Genomic DNA, 16390 nt, shown 5'->3' on the forward strand with positions numbered 1-16390 from the left:
TATGAATTCTAGTTTACCTGCAGTATGTTTGTTAAAAATGAAAAACAGCATAAAATTATTTTACTTAGCTGTAGCTTCAGGAAGATGTGTTGAGTGTTTTCTGAATTCTTACCTCTATGCCATAAGGTGTAAGATTTCTGGATATCAGCAGATATATTGCTGTGATTGTGTTATTTAGGATGGCTTTAGAATGTGCTAATTGAGAAAGAGATAAATATTAAACGTTTTTGGAAATAATTGAAGAGAACTACAGGCTCTATAGTCCAGTTACCTGTAGAGACCAGATCTTGGGATTTTTATGGCATTAAATTCCCTATAATTATAATGCAGCTTCATTCCTGTAGCTTTGAGGTCTTCGATTTTGAAGATCACAGCAGAAATAAAGTGCTGTTTGCAACACTGTGAGTGAATTGATGGTTATTAATAAAATTGTAATAAGATTGGTTGACTTGGGTGAAATGTTGAATGTGCAAAGAGTAGTTTGAAGGAATGGATGAATTAAAACAAAATAGAGGAAAGATAGTGCCCTAATATCTAACTGTGTGATGTGGTGCTTTAAAAGGAAAGTGAACAGTCAAATCATAATTTACCCACAAATGTATTTGGCATGTGATACCCAGAAGGGTGGGATGGAAAAAGGAAGTGGGTTCTAAGAGTTGACAATGGGCTGATAGTTACATGAAAGATAATACCCAATTCCCTTCCAAAGTCATTATCTTGGGTAGAAAGATACTTTGAGTAAACAGCAGAAAAATGGACTACAACTTGTGCTGGAATACTGGAACCTTCTGTTCCTTACTGAATCAGTTGTAAATGCTTAGCAAACAATGAAAAGTGAGTGATTGTACTGGGAAGGAGGTCATGAGTAGGTAGAAAGTTCAGGAAGCCCTGGAAAAGCAGGCCAGCCCTACCTGTCATTGCAAAGCTCAGAAAAGCACAAATTCCTTTGGTTGGGTAAATCAGTGTTTTTTTGGTTAAGAAGAATAAAAAGCAAGGGGATATTCTGGAAAATTTTGCTTGGGGTTCTAGCATCTAAACTTAACCTGACAGGAGTTGTATGCACAAAGATGAACAGGCAATACTTAAAAAAAAATTGAATGTGAAGGGAAAAGAAGTGGTTAAGGACAAACCCTTCTGAAGTGAGGAGTTTGGGGAAGAAGAAAACTCAAGGAAGACATGGTTGTTGAGGCATGGAGGGAATCCAGAGAAACTGCAGCATGCCACTGTTGCTCTGTACACCCACCCCCACTTTTTTTTCCAAGTTCTTTTTTTTTTCAGCCTCAGGGTAGGCAGATGGGTGGTTTGTTTTCATCCTTTGAACTTCCTATTTTTAGAGACTTGGATTGTGGGAATGGTGAAGTCTTTGTGGCTTTTCATTTTTAATTTTTATGGAATTTGTAGCTTCATAGAAACTGTGGATAAAATCTGGCCAAGTGATGGTTCCTGTTTGTTATTTTTAGACTGGAATCTTCTGGAATCACTTGCCAGACACATATCATTTATGGGATTGCAAACTGCTTGGTGCTCATTAGGGACCGGCACCAGTATGTGTTTTCAGTGTTGCTCTTCCGAAGGTAGTAATTCAATGCACAGATTCAGTATGTTATGCCTTCATGAAAATATGTCACATCCTGCATTTGCCTTCATAATAAACAGTGGTTAAATAATTTACATTTGTTGAAAATCAGTATTTTAAGCTTCTGTTCCTATCAAACATTGGGCTGAGCCAATTTCATCTAATATTCATGGCAGTCTTATTAAGGATTATTATCTTCTTTTTTCTATACGAGGCACATGGAATTCAGAGGGGCGAGTCCTTGCTCTGAAACATTCCAATAAGCAGTATTTCCTTGACTGCCATCTGTTTTTATCTGACTCTTGTGTGCACTCGTGCATGCCATAAAAGACTGGTTGATTCTGATCAAAAGACCTCTCTCCACACCTGAGCACTTTTACCACCTAATACGTTAGCTCAGCACTGACAATTGGTGCTTGGACTGTTACGGCTTGCAGAGCAGAGTGGATATTTCCAGCAGGAAATGGCATAGAGAAATAAGACCCAGAGTACACATCTGGGGTGGAAATGAATGAGTGTTTCAAGCTAACCTAATCTGTTTCAACTATTGTAAAAAGCCAAAACCCCCTAGAGTACAGCACATTGATCTCATGGCCTAGAGTAGCCTGTGGTTTTTGTTTTTTGTTTTGTTTTGTTTTTTTGTTTGTTTTGTTTGCATTTTGAGTGGCTTGTATAACTGCTTCAGACTCAGGCTCATTGTCCTACCATAAATCAGTCCCCAGTAACCTGGAGTCATGCCCATTTTCACAGGGCAGTGTTTTCTAAAGCCTTCAATAAAACAAGATGCCTGCAATGCGGAGGCATAGCCAGGGCTAGAACCGGGTGCTAGGGACGCAATCCAGATTCCTGTGTGGGTATTAGAAACCCAACTAAGTTAGCCACCACTGCTGTCTCTGAGGGTGTGCAGCAGCAAGAAGCTGGAGTCGGGAACTTGAGCCAGGAATTGAACTCAAACACTGATATGTATACAAACATGTTAACTGCTAGGTTAAATGCTGGTTCCAGCAGTTGCATTTTTGAGCTTTATTCAAGTCAGAGCCATAGAAGTGATCTTTTAATTTACAAGTTTCCATTATATTTTTCTCGTAATCTGCCACACTCAACGTTCTTTTCTTCTGACTTCCCTCCATGTGACTGACATTTTGTAGCTCCCTGAGAGAACGCTAACAGCGTAACTACAGTTATTATACAGCAAGGCTATTTGGTGATTTCTTGAAATATTCTGTTATGTAATTTACCATATTTTAAAAATTAAGTCAGGGCTTGTGATTTTATATACTCTTGTGTGTTCTCAGTACCGTGTTTTTAGTAATTTAGCTGCAGTAGATTTGTAACATTACAAACAATGTAGCAGTTGGTTTCTTTCTCTCTCTCTCTACATCTCTTCCTGTTTCCCTTGTCCCTCTCTCGATTTTCTATAGGTGCTAAGGGCAAATACATATGCACAATCTACCTCCAAGATGCTTAAAACATTGTATGTTTTTCAGGTACATTGGAAAATTAGTGCAAGAGTGAGTATTCATTTCTTTGAGTTTTAGCATGCTTCATGACTTTTGTATACATTTACTTCTTTTTTTTTTCGTTTACTTCTAAACTATTTCTTGCTAAATAGTCCTTTCACATCAACACATAGCTTCTTGTTATTTCAGAATTTTTACAATAAATAAAAAATAAGTTAAATATCCCAAGGCAAACACCTTTCTTAGTTTCAAAATGTGCCATTCTTTGATTAGTTAACTGTGACACATGCTAAAAGAGCATCCACTTTGGAAAACAGAAGACTTGTTCAGATTGGAGTCCAGCTCTTTGACTCTGGGAATTTTGCTGCTTAATTATAGTTGTCATGGTTTTGTGTAAGAACTAATGGGTTAATTTATGCTAAATAATTGGAGAAATATTAAGTACAATCACCATCTTTGTTGCTGTTGCTAACTTTTTGTTGGAGAATTTATCAGTAGGCCTCTGATGTGATTAATTTTCTTGGTCATACTGGGTGGTACTTGTTTGAAAGGAAAGATATATCCTGTTTTTGCTTTTGGATTTCCATTACTTCATTTTGTCTGCCTCTGTAAGGTAGTGTGAAGACTGTAATTCTATAGCATCTATGCCAGACATGGTGATCATGCGATTCTTAAATCTAATTTGAGAAACATTGTATTTCAGGATGGACAGCTACCTTCTACCAAACAACTAACTGGCTGTATTTGTACCGATATAAATATAGCTTATCCCCAACCCCCCACCCCCGAAACTCCCACTTTAAAACTAAATCATGTATTTTACATAGCTTATGCATTTGATTCTTCATTTTGTTTTTAAGAGAAAATGGTTTTTGATGCTTTAAAACTCATCAGTCTGTTTCAAGTTTGATTAGATTTTAAAATCAAGGTCTTTCTACTTGATTCAGTTTTATTTGAAAGATTCTATGAAGTTTTTTTTTTCACGGTTTAGAAACTTTAGACAGTATGGAATTAGCATATTTTATGTAATCAGCCTCATGAAAATGTTGGATATTCTAGTTCATAATTTTGTAGCGTGAGATGGGGCCTAGAACAAAAGTGTGACCCGCATACTTCATCTTGTGGATTGATCAATTTGCTTCCAGAAAATATGGCTTCTTAACCTTGATGATATTTTGACATTCTCATTATTTGATATTTGCAAATTGAAAGTAACTAGAAGGAAAATTGTGAACCCATAGCATGCTTGAGGTTGAAAACATGTCATCTCTTAAGTTTGGTCCTTATTCTTGGAATTATGATTTGATAGGTGATACTCATATTTTTACATAATCTTGCTTCATTATTCTTTGAAAAGGACTATGACCGGGTTGTTTATGCATTTTTTATTCCATCTACCAATGAAATTGAAATAACACTGTCATGGTTTGATCACTTTGCTGTGTATCAAGAGAAAATTTGAAATTGCTATTAAGAGGCTGTTTCCTTGGATACCTTCCAAGGTTTTTCCAAATAAGTGTAATAGTTATCACCTTCCAAATGAAATTTCACTTTGTTTTATTGCTTTTCTGAGCTGTTCACTTAGGAAATGGCATACTTGAGTGCTGTCAGGCACTTAGTTCAAGCACTGTTCTGGTGTTTCTCTTATCTTGCTCCATTTACTACTACAGTAACCCTGGAGAGGAACAGAGAGATGATGTAGTTTACCGCAACCATGCCACTAATTATTGGTGGATCTGCCTCTGGAGCTCACTTTGTCATTCACAAGGCTCTGTTGATAGATATTCATAAATGAGTGGCCCCAGTGTGCGTTTTGCCATACATTCATCACAACCAATGCAGAAAGCCTAGAAGCTTACCCTTCCTCATCAAATAGCAAGATCAAGGCAAGTAAGGAAGAGGGCAGGGAGAAATAAGTAAGGATGGTTGTATCAGGTGCTGACCCTGACGTACTTTCCAAACAGCTCATGTGTCTTAAGGCTCCAAGAAACTCCAGGGTGTAATAAGTAGTAGAAAAAAAAAAAAGGATCTTTTATGTTATACTCATTTGTATAAAAATAAGGACATTAAATGTAGTATTTTCCCATATCTCAGAATACTCACATGTAGGCTGGCTTAAGTCTTGCAGGCACTAACTTCCTGTGTCTTTTCATAACAATTTATGTGTGATGATTTTTCTATCCTTTGCCAGACTGCACTATCAGATGAATGCATGCCTTTACACATTATCTTTCATCCTGAAAGGTAGTCAACGTTCATAGTTTTACAAAATGGCCTGTATTACAGCAAATGATGCCATTGATTTTTTAACATGTGCCAGGCAACTATATAATTTAATCTTCACAATGGATAGACATTCGTTCTCTATTGAAGCATTAAGAAAATGTGTCTCAAAATGGATGTCTCATTTCCAAGCATTTACAACTTATTTGGAAATCTAGCTCTGATAAAACATTAATTTTTCTGGTAGAATACTAATTTGCTATATATGTTCTGTACACTTTTCTTGATTCCCTAAAGTAGATCCATGCCCTGGGATTTAGAGTACCTCCCATGTAATCCTAAGTAGATGTGCCACTGGTCCCAAAGCTTTACTCTTGGTGGGAGGGGATTTGTAGCCAAAGGGCAGGTTGAGGAACTAGCAAATGGGTGAAAATGTCTGAGAAAAGACATCAAGGGAAGGAAGATTGTTACTGAGGGCAGACCAAGAAGTTCTATCACGCATCCAAGATGGGTATTGAGGAATTTAGATAGATACAGAGTGTGAAGTTTCTTTGTGAACTAACTTAGAAGGATCTTTCTTAAAATCAAGCCCAACAAACTTGGAGATCAAGGTGGAGACCTGGTTCGGAATAAAGCTTCAAATCTGATCAAGGGGAAAGGCTTGTCATTTCTGCTTGCTTGGATCACCATAAATGATAAGATTGACCCTGAAATATGAGACCTCCAATGCCCTCATGCTTCACTGTGAGATTGTTTTGTTGTAACTTTTCTTTTAGAAGCCTAAGTAGTGCCTGTCTACTGCCAGGCATTGTTTTGAAACTGTTATAAATATTAACTCACCGAACATTCAAAGCAGTATGCTGAAGTGGTTTCTGTTGTTGCTTCCATTTTCGCATGTAGGAAGGCAGTGGTCTAAAGGAGATGAGTAATTTGCCCAAGGACCACTAGCAAGTAAGTGGTGTGGCTTAGATTTCTCTTCCATACCTGGCTCCAATTTTCACATTTGTGGTCACTCTTGTTGTCTCCTAGGGATTTTCTTTTTTTCCCCGTAGACTTTTTTTTTTAATACCCAGAAATAAAGAATTCTTCTGGGTATAGTCAGGTACAGGGCCTTGTTTAAAATGAAGTCAGAATGGTCAGTATAGTTGAAATCTTGCACAAATCAGTTATTTCTAATTTAAATGTATTTATTATTTGCCACAATATGTGGAGGTTCTTTCACAGTTTTTTTTAAGATTTATTTTATTTTTATTGGAAATTCAGATATACAGAGAGGAAGAGAGACAGAGGGGAAGATTTCTCATCTCTATGATTCACTCCCCAAGTGGCTGTAATGGTCAGAGCTCTGCCGACCTGAAGCCAGGAGCATCTTCTGTGTCTCCCGCATGGGTGCAGGGTCCAGAGGCTTTGGGCCATCCTCAATTGCCTTCCCAGGCCACAAGCAGGGAGCTGGATGGGATCCCGACACACTCAAGGCAAGGATTTTAGCTGCTAGGCCACCGTACTGGGCCCACACAGAGTTATTTTAAAATACTGTTTCAGTCATCTGTCGCCATCCTGATCAAAATCTTTAATTTATTTTTAAAAACCCAATCTCTACCTTTTCCACAGTTGCTCCAGAATTTAATTGGTGATCCTTTGTGTCAACATTTGGCCTTTCTTTCTAATTAAAATCCTTATTAAGATTCTTCTTTTCTCTTGCATTTCTTAAATAAGTGTGCCATTTGTAGGAGGGAATGGTCCTTCCTCCCATAAAAGCTTGGGTAAGTTGTCTTCTAGATAATATACATCTAGCACCAAAACCCTTTCTTAGGGGAAAAATCCTGTTTAAGTGGAGCAGATCCAGTTTCTCATTTAGTTAGTAGTCTGCTTAAAGCTTGTTTAAATCTTTCAGACTTTTATTTTATTTTATTTCATTCTAGATATATAGGAGCTGCGCATTAAATCTAAGCACTTTTTTATTGGACATGACCATCTTAACTGACAACTTAAGCACTAGACCAAATATCTGACCCCAAATTGGTATTTTAGAGGCTTGTGTTTTATGTAACACTTAAACAAGTGTTTTTTTTTTTTTGTGGGGGAGGGTGTGTGTGTGTGTATATATGTATATATTATGTATATATGATGAATAGAAATTCTTCCAAGTGCATTCTGTGATGGCTTGTCACTCATTTTGTTTTTCAATTTTCCTTTGCAGATTTGTCTATGGCAGTACAGAAATTTTCTCAGTCACTACAGGATTTCCAGTTTGAATGCATTGGTGATGCTGAAACAGATGATGAAATCAGCATTGGTGAGTACAGCTGTTCCTCATTAGCCCAAATAATAATTTCAGTAATCGTACACTGGATTTTTATTTCATTGAAATCAAGTAGCTCATATCTAAATAATAAAACTCTAAATATGGTCTCTCTTATAATAAAAGAATATTTTAAGTACTGAATTGAAGCTGTTTTGCTTTCCTCCTCCAAGGAAATTATGCGTCTTTTTTAAGTTGGATCAGCCCTCTGAGAAAGTGTTGGTAACAGTATTTGTCTACGTTAATGTAACTCATTGAAGCAACATATGTAGAACACACACCGTAAATATATCAGGTCCTGGATTTAGTGATGATCTTACTTTTTAAATTTTTAATTAAACTTGAACTTTTTTTTTAAGAAAGGAAGCAAATCATGTTTAGTTCGTAATAGTGTACTAAGCCAGTGTTTAGGCAGGACATGGAACATTACTTGGGATCAGAGACCCGAGCTGTAACATGATTTTGTCTCAACAGGTTAGCAATATCTTGGGGAAGCATGCCCCTTTCTGAATAAAATGAAGCACTGCCTATAAATGTTTGTCATAGGGCCAGGTTTGTAGTCTTTGAAGAGATATGCCAGTGTTTACTTCTTTCCTTGCTCCTTCAGGAATGTGGAGGTGCCTGTTCTCTTGGGATCACGGATTGCTCCTTCTGCCCTCAGTTCTAGGATGGAATGTGGTTCAGCCATTCCTGTCGTTTGGCTAATGTATGATTAGGATGCCTCTAGATAGAACGGAGAGCCATTCCACATGAACCTCACACGATGGCCATTTTACAGAAAAATGGCAAAGCTTTAGTGGCTGTCCACTGCCAACATTGGAACAGTAGTTGCCATTTTTGACATGTGTCCCAAAATCATAAGCTTTATGACATATATCTGGCTCAAAAAAGCGTAAAATATAGTGATAAAATAATATTACATAGAAATATCCATGTGTTCACATAACAGTATCACTGTATAACAAAACTGTAAATTTCATGAGTGTTAGCAGCCATGTGTGTTTGGTATTTTCAACGCTTTGGCTGTCGCTCTTGACCCAGATCTAGCTGATAGTGAAATCTCAGTTAAACAGTTGTGTACGTTACATACTTTTCTGCTAACTTCCTTTGTTTCCTACTTTTCTAGGAAAATGATACATATCATTTGACATTTTTCCTTTGGAAAGAGAAGACTAGCAAAAATTTCTGGGTTTTCAAAGGAAATGTCAGCTTAATAATATCATGACTTCCATTATGTTCACGTATGTGTATTTATTGAATTGTCTCTATAACACACTTATATTGTCTGTGTGCTTTCACCTGTTATTTTCAAGGTTATCATAAACATTTGAGTGCTTCTTTCAGTTACCATATGCAGTAGGTAGAGATCTGCGAGTTTTGATAGCTATGCTGCGGAGCCTTGCAGGCAGGTTTTCTTGGATTGCGTTGAACTTGATATCTCTACAGCGATCATTTGTATCTTCCTACTCTGGCAAAATGAATATTATATGGCTCTTGCTGGTTAGATTTGAATGGCATGCATTGATCAGTGGGTGAAGTCTAACAGGCAATGAATGTAAACTAATTCTAAAGCTTTAAGACTCTGACAGGTTTTATTAGTGGTTGGATATCTGAAGATGAATAATATGCAAAAATAGATGCAGAGTAGCTTGCTACTTTTAGATGAGGAGGCTTACGAACCTCTGTTTACTGTGAATCTGATTTAAGCATCCAGACTTTGGAAAACCTAAGCTGGGGCAAAAACAATTTATAGAGTGTTTTTCCTGAACAATCAATGTATAAATACAGATATATCTCCTATCCTAATCTGCAGATAGACTGTAAGTAGTTAAAAGTAAACAAAAGATAGAAAAGCTTGAATAATCATTCCTTGTGTGGAGGAGCATGGGGTAACCCAAGCCTTTGTATGATGATGAGAAGAAGCTGGGGAAAAAATGTGTCCTTAAGACTACTACACAAGGCTGTTGTGTAGGAAGGTCTTGGGTATTGCACTTATCCATCTTTATCAGCTTCAGTTCTAAATGTCGAGGCTTAAAGTTTTAGCAGTCTTTACATTAGCTTGTTGAAACCCCAGTCTCAGCTTCTTTAGTCCTCTGATTTCACGGGAGAGGAATGAAGGAAGGGCAGCTGTGAGTAATAGCCACAACACTCTGATCCAGAATAGTCTTGAGATTCACAGATGACATAACTGCAAAATACATTGGCTTACAAAATAGCTCATCTTTTGTAAGTGAGCCATGGTGGTGCAAAATGACCTGTGAAGTGAAAACATTGGCAGGCTTTCTGTGTGTAAGCGATGCTGGTGGGGTTTGGTGGGAGGGCAATAAGAAGGTAAGATGTCTGATAAGATGTGCTGACAGTGCAATAGAATGAGAAATGGAATGTCTGCAAAATAAGAGAAAGAAGGTGGTATTATGTTGATATATTTCTCTAATTTGTGAAGTTACTCTGGGACTTTTTTTTTTTCTAGGCTTGAGCTTTGTGTGTGTCTGTAAATCTATTTTGCTTTTCAGCTGTCTCTTTCTGTCCCCATCCTTTTCTTTGTTGGCTTTGTGTTTGCTTTTTTTTTTTTTTTCCCCCTTGCCAGTAAGATATTGCTGGTTTGGAAGGAAGCAAAATGGGAATACATGTCCAGGACCCAGTGGGAAAATCCTGTCACCCAAAGAGCCACTCAGGTATTGCCAGGACTGAAGTCCCCAGGAGGACAGCCCCCAGTTCAGGAAGAGCTTCTCCTTCCCTGTGGCTCAGGGGAGCTGCAGGGGAACTTTTGATTGCTCCTATCATCAGCGCATGGCAGCCTTGGAAAAGTGGGAAGTGCCCTGTTGAATCTGTTCAACTTCCTGCAGTTTCTCTAACTGCATAGGTTTTATACTGCTTTTTACAAGATGTTTATTCATTTTAAAGGCAGAGAAACACATAGGGAAGTAAAGGCAACAGAGAGAGTTTCCCTCTGTTGCTTCACTTCTCAAAACAATTTTTTTAAGAGCTGGGGCTGGGCCAAGTTGAAGCCAGGAACCAGGAATTCAGTCTGGGTCTTCCATGTGAGAGGCAGGAACCCAAGTACTTCAAGCATCACCTGCTTCGTAGGATGTGCATTATCAGGAAGCTGGAATAGAGAGTGGAGCTGGAGCTCAAATCCACACATTCAGTTATGGGATCTGTGTTCAGAGTGGCTGCTTAACTACTGTGGCCAATGCCTCCTTCTGCTTTGGGTTTTAAATTGAGTAAGATGTTGAGTTAGGGCTACAGTGTTTGCCCCTTGGAAATCAGTAATTGGTGAGGAGGAGTGATTGCAAAGTCGTATCAAATTAAATCCTCCTCTCGTATAATATACTTACAGGAGTAAAGAGATCAGAAGATGTTGCTTCACTGTTATTGCATAATAATGAATATAAGCAGGCTTTTAAAAATAGGTGGGCAAAATTGCAATCTAAAGATAAGTTTAGTTTGAGGCAAGAAGTCTTTGAAATCCCTTCTTGAGTTTTTTTATAGTGTGAATTTTTCATGAACCTTCTAAATATTCCTGATAGTGAATGCAAAATCCGGTGATACATGTGGCCTAGCATACATATGTGTGAGGATGCAGATGACATGGATTGTTTGCCCAGTATTAATGCTGTCACACTAGAAAAGGCTGCCTGTATAGATGATAAGCCATTATTTACAGTATATTATTTATACTGGTTTAGTTCAAACCACTGGAAGTTGTGAAAATTTACCTGTAAGATAAGTTGTTTTGATACCTTTATTTAGCATTTTAGGATATTTGATAAAGGCTGTAGATCTTATTGTAGCAAACGTGAACATTTATTTTCATACCAGAATTGGAACATGCAGTTTACAGTGTTTTTTGCTATATTATAATTTGAAGAAGTAATTTTCAAGCCTGAAAATTTATGTTCATACCAAAATGGAAGCATGCAGTTTACACCGGTTTTGGCTGTATTTACTATTTATAATTTGAAGAATTAGTTTTTAAATTTTATTTTATTTTTAAAGATTTGTTTTTATGATTTTTTTATTGGAAAGGCGTATATATAGAGGGGAGAGACAGAGAGGAAGATCTTCCGTCCGATGATTCATTCCCCAAGTGAGTGCAACGGTCGATGCTATGCCGATTTGAAGCCAGGAGCCTCTTCAGGGTCTCCCACGCGGGTGTAGGGTCCCAAAGCTTTGGGCCTTCCTCAACTGCTTTCCCGGGCCAGAGGCAGGGAGCTGGAAGGGAAGCGGGGCTGCCAGGATAGAACCGGCACCCATATGGGATCCTGGGCGTGCAAGGCGAGGACCTTGACCACTGTGCCACCACGCCGGGCCCGAAGAAGTAGTTTTTAACCCAAGTCTTAAGTCTAGAATTTTTTTAAAAATCAGATATTATTAGTCAAGCTGAACTAGGGCCAATACAACTATTAGTCATTAATATGAGGCAACGTTTATTCATTTTATGTAATCTTGGAAACCATTGGAAAGTCCATTTGCTGGTTGCATAAACAGCTTGGTTAGTGATGTTATTTGATGGCCCAGTGTAACACACAGGAAAGACTTGTACTGTCTGAGCTTTGCACTCAAGAGATTAAACATTTACCAATAAGGAAAGCCACTGTGCTAGTAAATATTATACGTGGGGACATCATTTGTTTATATACACCTAAACAGAAGATTCTTGTGGGACAGGAAACAACTCAAACATTTGTCAACCAAGGTTGTAGTTCTAAACTTTTACTAGAAAAATGAGCCAGTTAATTAGGTAATTCACAGAAAAATAAATTTTGTGATAATTATACATATATTTCTGGCATAACTAGATTGTTCCTGTTCACAGACTTGCTGGAATTTGAATGCAGATCAGCAGACATAGCAATAGTTGTTAAGATTTAATAGATACATAAAATGAACATGATGCATTTTAATATAACTAACTCTATAGTTATACACATGTAACTATGGTTTTATATATATATATGTATAACTATATATATATGTTATATGTACAGATGTTACGTGTACACCTTCACGATTAGGAGCTCAAACCTGAAACAGCGTCATTTATGGTGCTGCCTATGGTGCTGCATATGTCCTTCCCTGCCTCCCCGCCTTTGCTGTTCTGTTTATAAGAAAGCTGGTAGGAAGGGAAGAGGCTTGAGGAAAGAGTGGAGGTTTTTTTGTGTGTGTGTCATCTTGAGCTAGCCAGGCTTTGTCCATATACAGATATTTGTTGTTACATTACCCCCGAAGCCTGGTGTGAATCTGTGGTACAGGGATAAAGTGGCTCAATGGTGAATGTGCAATCACTTTAGTATACAAGTAGACACTTGAGAGTGATCTTCGATGCTTACTCTGAGGTTGTCAGGTTGAAGGAGTTTTTCAATGGCATGGATGAAGGCGCTTTAATTTCCTTGCTAGAGGAATAACTGTCGGGGGAAATATATAAATGTTTTACCACATAATTCACTTTCTTTTGAGAACATATTTGTTAGGTCATATGGAAAGGTAATATATGATATTGTTTTTCACATACTTTATAAGAATGTCAGCTGGAGTGGCAGGTTTGGAAATTTGCTATGGCAACTTGGAGAGATTTGGTGTAGAAGCACTTTGAAATACTAATCTGTGATTTGGGTTTAAATTAACAATGTATATTATAAACCTAGAATATGTACATATAATATCACCAATAATTTTCATTTAAAGAGAAGTTTTGTTGGAAGTGTGTCCAGATTCTTTTGTCTCTGATGTAAAAAGATAATTCCAGGGCGCGGCACAATAGCCTAGAGGCTAAAACTTCGCCTTGCATGTGCTGGGATCCTATATGGGTGCCAGTTCATGTTCCTGCTGCTCCACTTCCCATCCAGCTCCCTGTTTGTGGTCTGGGAAAAGTAGTAGAGAATGGCCCAAACTCTTAGGACCCTGACCCGTGTTAGAGACCCAAGGAAGCACCTGGCTCATGGCTTCAAATTGGCTCAGCTCCAGCCATTGTGGCCACTTAGGGAGTGAACCAGTACATGGAAGATCATCTTTCTTTTTCTCTCTCCTTCTCTCTGTAAATCTGCTGTTTCAATAAAAATAAATAAATCTTAAAAAATAATAGCAATTTCAGAGTGAGACAAAGGAAACAATACTGGAGGAGTAAGATTTATTGTTAGCAAAGTAAAAGTATATATTTAAAGGAAATGGAAGATCCCTGGAGAATGAACTGCTCAGTGAAGTTGGGAAGTATCACTTTATATGATTAGAAGGAATGGAATATGCATAGGGGATAGGATTTGAGTACCACATGTTTGCATTCCTTGTTTGGAAGGCTCAGCAATATCGTGTATCATGTGTATTATAGAAATTAGGTATATCAACCATGGATAACTTTATTATGATGTTATTATAATTAGCTATGGGGTATCTTGAAGAAGTTTTCAGAAGCCATTTTGGGTATTTCCATCTGGCACAGGTTTTAGGCAGTGATTTTTCAGAAAGTAGCGATTTTTCCATGGTACAAAGTTGTGGGGTCTTGGGTTGATAGAGGGAGAAGGGTTGCAGAGAGGGGCTGGTGATCTCAGCTGTGTCGTTGGTAACTGCCTGCCTACATCAAAACTTATCTCTTTCTACTTAGCTAATTAAAATTAAACTATTACATTATTGAAAATGCTTCTGCAAAAATTTTCTTCAGGATTTGATTATTATAATTCACAACTATGTATCTATACAAATCTGTCTTAATATCCTTTTGTTAATAATATGATTCATGAAATAGAGCTGTTGTGGCCACAAAACTCTTTTTGAACTTGTCCTAAGAACCTTTATAAACTGGACAATGTCAATATCAACAACAACTGAACTCTTCAAAGAAAAGACATGATACTTAAAAAGAAAACTCACTGGGTGTTTCAAGCCTTCATTGTATCCTACTTAAGTGTCATTATACACATCAGGAAGTCCTGAATTGAAGTAGAACATTTCCAAATGCCTGAATTGTTTATGTAAATAACATTTTCTTTTGAACTCTGTAGAGGAAGCATATCTTACTGTGTAATAGTTCTTGGTTGGACAATTGAATTATTGTTTACTTTTTTTTTTTTTTTACACCCACACAGTTACCACCCACAATTAAGGATTCAAACAGCTGGGAAAGTTTTAGGTGATTTTCCTCTCTTGAGGAAAACATGCTGCTTGAGAGAAGTGTTTTTATCACATTGCCTCTGTGCCTTAAAGGACAATTAATTTGAAATCCAAAGACTCAGTATTTCTTTTTTTTAAATTTTAAATTCAGGCATTGATGAACAGTCATTTGAAAACTTGTCATCTCATAACCTTGGGAAAAAAAATTGTGTTTAATGTATTGTTATGCATTAATTCCTGAAATATCTTTTTTCCCCCTGTGATTTTTTTTCCTGCGACAAAGAAAGGAATTTAGTCTTTTCTCTCAGATGCTCTCTCTTCTCTCCTTCAGCAATTTATATGCTCTTTAATGAGAACGTGAGTTTTCTTTCATTCTATTCCTAAAATATTTTGGAATTTTAATTGTATCAGAGTCTTAAATATTTTTGACTAAATAGTCCCTCTATAAAATCTGTTAAGCCTTTATGGGAACAAATCCTGTTAAGTCTCTTAAAATAGAATTATAGAATCATACAGGAAAGAATTAAACATTATGTTTTCAGAATGATAAACTAAAATTTGAGAGGAAATTAGTTCATATATTTGAATATACATGCAAACACATATATACATACATTTTTGTATTTTGATAATCGTTTGTAGCAAATTCATTAGCATTTGTAACTATAATATAGGATTTGAGGCACAATTAGGCACTATGATTGTCTTGAAAACTTATTGATGAAAAACTGATCTAAGCATTTGACCCTAGAGTGTACATTGTTTAAAGGATATGTAGTAACAGAACCTCTCTCTTAGTCCTACTTAAGGCTAGTAGACAGGGAAGAAAGAGAACTTTTAGAGCTGATTAGTGACTTATAAAAGATGAAATCTAACCTCAATAAAATGATGGGACAGTGAAATAAATACTGTTATCCAGCAAAGCTTGAGAGGCAGCAATAAGCACTTGATCTTCATTATTAAAATTATTTTTGTGAATTTACCTATTCTAAAATTTATTAGTAGCCTCCAAATCTGTACTCTTAGTACTTTTGTGGACATTCGCAGGGTGGTGATCAGGTTAAGTCACCTGACATACCAGTAGCTTTGTAAAGCACGGTAGACTATGGTGGCTAACCCTTACTGAAGACTAAAGTAAGATACACGTGTCTTGCTCTTTTGTAAGAACAGTGTGTGTTTGTGAGAGTTGCTCATATGAAGGGAATATGGCAAAAATTGTTAAATCTGTGCATTCATTGAATTCTTCCTTGTTTTCCATATTATTTGAAATAGTTCTACCTGAAAATTAAAAAAAAAAAATAAAAAGCCATATGTTAAAGAGGAAGGACTGGGAATTAGAATCAGAAAACCTGCTCTGTGACTTTCTCCTGCCACTCTATAAAACCTGTCTGTACCTGCATTTCTTGCCTGTCAAACCAAAGCACCATCAGTGGCTTAGGTAATTTATATTTATATTTATACTGAGGGAGACCAAAATTAAGCAACTAAGTCAAGTCACTATTGTGTTGAATAAAGCCATGAAAGTAAAATGCATTATGCTAAGACTAGATTCGGGGTATACTAGGCCTAATTACATGGTTGAGGTTTTGAGGGGCGGGTCCTCAGAGGAAGTGGTGTTTAAGGGAGGCATAGGAAAGCATTAGGTGAAGAGGGAGAAGAGAGATAATTCCAAATTTAGGGTAGGGAGGCAGAAAGGAGTCAGGCATAGAAAAAATGATGTGA

The 16390-nt window shown here is 37.1% G+C and overlaps 1 protein-coding gene across 3 annotated transcripts in view; it reads left to right on the top strand.

The window, feature by feature from the left end:
* The window catches only part of ARHGAP42 (Rho GTPase activating protein 42), a 258025-nt gene that overhangs the window by 59547 nt on the left and 182088 nt on the right, over positions 1-16390 (top strand). For all 3 annotated transcript variants that reach the window (XM_040976847.1, XM_040976849.1, XM_040976848.1), the window contains exon 2: positions 7460-7555. In XM_040976847.1, the coding sequence (XP_040832781.1) occupies positions 7460-7555 (96 nt within the window). The remainder of the gene's footprint in view (positions 1-7459; positions 7556-16390) is intronic.

Source organism: Ochotona curzoniae, unplaced genomic scaffold, assembly GCF_017591425.1.
Source record: "Ochotona curzoniae isolate NIBS_2020 unplaced genomic scaffold, NIBS_Ocur_1.0 contig_2723, whole genome shotgun sequence".
NCBI classification, from domain to species: Eukaryota; Metazoa; Chordata; class Mammalia; order Lagomorpha; family Ochotonidae; genus Ochotona; species Ochotona curzoniae.